This window comes from Pyrus communis, chromosome 7, assembly GCF_963583255.1.
Source record: "Pyrus communis chromosome 7, drPyrComm1.1, whole genome shotgun sequence".
Taxonomy (NCBI): Eukaryota; Viridiplantae; Streptophyta; class Magnoliopsida; order Rosales; family Rosaceae; genus Pyrus; species Pyrus communis.
In genome coordinates this window covers 3,858,127-3,860,900 of record NC_084809.1, presented here as the reverse complement: position 1 = coordinate 3,860,900, position 2,774 = coordinate 3,858,127, and the positions used below count along the sequence as shown (strand labels likewise).

The 2,774-nt window shown below is 40.2% G+C and overlaps 1 protein-coding gene across 1 annotated transcript; it reads right to left on the bottom strand.

Moving 5' to 3' along the window:
* Positions 1–1,903, bottom strand: LOC137738881 (leucine-rich repeat extensin-like protein 5). Its single transcript, XM_068478353.1, has 2 exons — positions 1,681–1,903; positions 1–1,079 (listed from the first exon to the last, which is right to left on the bottom strand). Exons 1-2 carry the CDS (start codon positions 1,841–1,843, stop codon positions 124–126), a joined length of 1,119 nt encoding a protein of 372 aa, XP_068334454.1. The 5' UTR covers positions 1,844–1,903; the 3' UTR covers positions 1–123.
* Between the last annotated feature and the right edge of the window lie 871 nt (positions 1,904–2,774).

Below are 2,774 nucleotides of genomic sequence, written 5' to 3'. Positions count from 1 at the left end.
TGATAATTGCACAATCAACCATACAAGAATTTTAACATAATTAAAAACTTAAACCAACATGTAACACCTTATTTGAAAATTAATTATACATGATTCGTAGTTAAATCTATTAATTAGGTTAGATCAAGGTGAAGTGCCTTGTTTTGAAGAAGAAGTTGGGGGGATTCCAGGGATCCGAGGCGTAGGTGGGAGGGGGAATGGGAATGGAGGGAGGAATGGGAGGGTTGGTGGTGGCGGCGACGGCGATGGAGTGAAACCAGGTATAGGTGGCAGGTTGGGAATCAATGGTGCTGGACCTGCTGGTGAAGAACCTGGAAGAGGAGGCAAATTAGGAATTAATGGAGCTGGTGGGGGCTGAAATGGATTAGGGATAATTGGTGGAAAGAAAGTATCTGGATGGGCTACTTCTTTATTATCACCTAGTTGCCCATTCTTTGAAGTTTTGGAGTTGGACGACCCAGATGAAGTTTTTCCAGCAGCAAGGGGAGAACCTGGAATTCCAGGAAGTCCTGGGAGGCCTGGGAGCCCTGGGAGGCCTGGGAGTCCAGGGAGGCCTGGGAGGCCAGGGAGGCCTGGGAGACCTCCTGGGAGACCAGTTGAGGTGGGAGGGAGAGGAGGAAGCTGTGGCAGTGGTGGAAGATAAGGGATCCTAGGGACGGGGGGGAGATCAGGCATTGTGGGATCCGCCTGAGAGGGGGATGGGAATGCCAGCTCATCAGTAGGAGGGAATGAAAGCTTCTGGGAATTTAATTTCTTCGAATTCTGAATGCTGGGTTTCTGGTTGCATAAGCCGGGTTGCTTGAGAGGTTTGAAGGTGAAGAAACCAGCAGAGAATACGTGGGTCCCTTGCTTTCTTGCCTTGAGGTGTAGGGAAGATGAGGTGGCTGATAAGGCGACAGCACAGTAGGGTTCACTGCTGCTGATTAGTTTCACAGAGCATCCTTCAATTTTCTTCACTTGTTTGCTCACTGAGAAGGGCAGATGGACTTTGAATTGTCCATGGCTATTTGTTTTCACTTGTGCCTTAAAACTTGGTTTCGTTGAACTCCCATCTTTGCATTCCACATCAACAGAAGCCCCTGCACAAAAACCCCATCAGATTATTGATGTGTGGAGAATGCATTCATATGATGTCGGGACTTTTTGTTGACTGACAACGAAATCGACAAGTTACTGATGATATATCTGTTTGGCAACAATGATATCGACACATACAAATGATGTATCCTCCATCTTTTCTTTAAGAGAAATAATATCCCAACACTTATTGTCTGTTGGAAATAAATTGTGATTGAAAGCAGAATCCTACTGTCAATAAGTTAGATTAGGTGAGATTTTGTTGTAATTTATTTGCGTTATTTACTTTTTCTCATAGGAAATATCTGTATAAAGGGTTTACAATCAGCAGTAATGACATGTTTCATTCTGGCCCATTCTATCTCTCAGCAGTCACTTCATTAGATTTTACATTTTTTTTTCCTTTTGTACACCTTTGTTTATTTCTTTCTTTTGATTTTTCTTTGATTTATTCAAATTTCAAAATTAAAAAGAAACATGAGAGTATGCAGGGAGAGAGAAGGGGTGTATGGAAATCATTGAACAGACGTCTGTTCTATAGCCGGACTACAATATAAAAAGAAACTTGATGACGAACTTGTTCAAAATTTGAGATGAATTTACCTGAAATGAAATGGCTGGTATGTGAGAAATCCTCTTGGAAACATGAGTCACAGTAGACAGTGCCTACAACAATTGCAGAAGGATCGTTCTTCTCGTGGCTAGCCTCTGAAGGAGTATGAAATGTAAGAGTAGTAACCAGAAAGATAACTGTAAGCCAAGACATGTTTTAGAGCTTATCTATTCCCCCTCTAGGAAGCTTTCATATTCCTGACTCTAAGAATGAGTTGATACAGGCTGCCTTTTATACAATTACTGACGCCTTATAACTAATATAAATATTCTCTGTAGAATTAGACACTTTTTTAGGCATAAAAAAGAAACACTGCTCAACTATTTTCTGCAATTCACGATACGTACGCAAAATTTACTCATTCAATTAACCGTGATTGGCAGACAAATAAGGAATGACAGTTTTCGAAATTTATAGCCTGCGGTCCATCAAGCTTCATTATTTCACTCATGGAAAAACCAGTCAACTACAAACCAGAAGAAGTGAATGTAGCTAGGTTTCATTTCCTACCACCAAACCATACAAGAAAAAAAGGGTAATATTTGTGATGGTGGGCAAGTAGAAACAAAGAGGTCCCTAATTTTTGTGTTGCTGTGTGTTTTGTTTATTTTACGTTTATTGAGGTTGTTTCTTTGTTGGTGTAAGAATGCCAAAGAGAATAGTTGGGTCCCCGTTGGTTCACGAGATAAGTAGAGTGACCACAAATTTCATGAGTATGAAGCTGTACACCGTCAGCAACAACAGGTTGCTGCATGTATTTATTCATGTTTTCTCTTCACATAGAAACAAATGATGCATGGGCGCCTACTACATTGGTTAGAAACAGGTCTTGTGAGATTTTACCGTATAACTGAGGATCTCTCCTTGTATCTATCGCGTACAAATGATAAGCTCCTACTATATTGATTATAAACATAGATATATATATAAACAAAAATATCTTAATTATGGATCTTAGACTTGATAAGAATTATAGATACAATGAGATATATTTGCGGTTGTCTCGGAGGACATAAATACATGTGAAAACTGAAACTCACAAAAACAAAAATGGCAACTTTCCATGGTGTCGGAATATGGTATT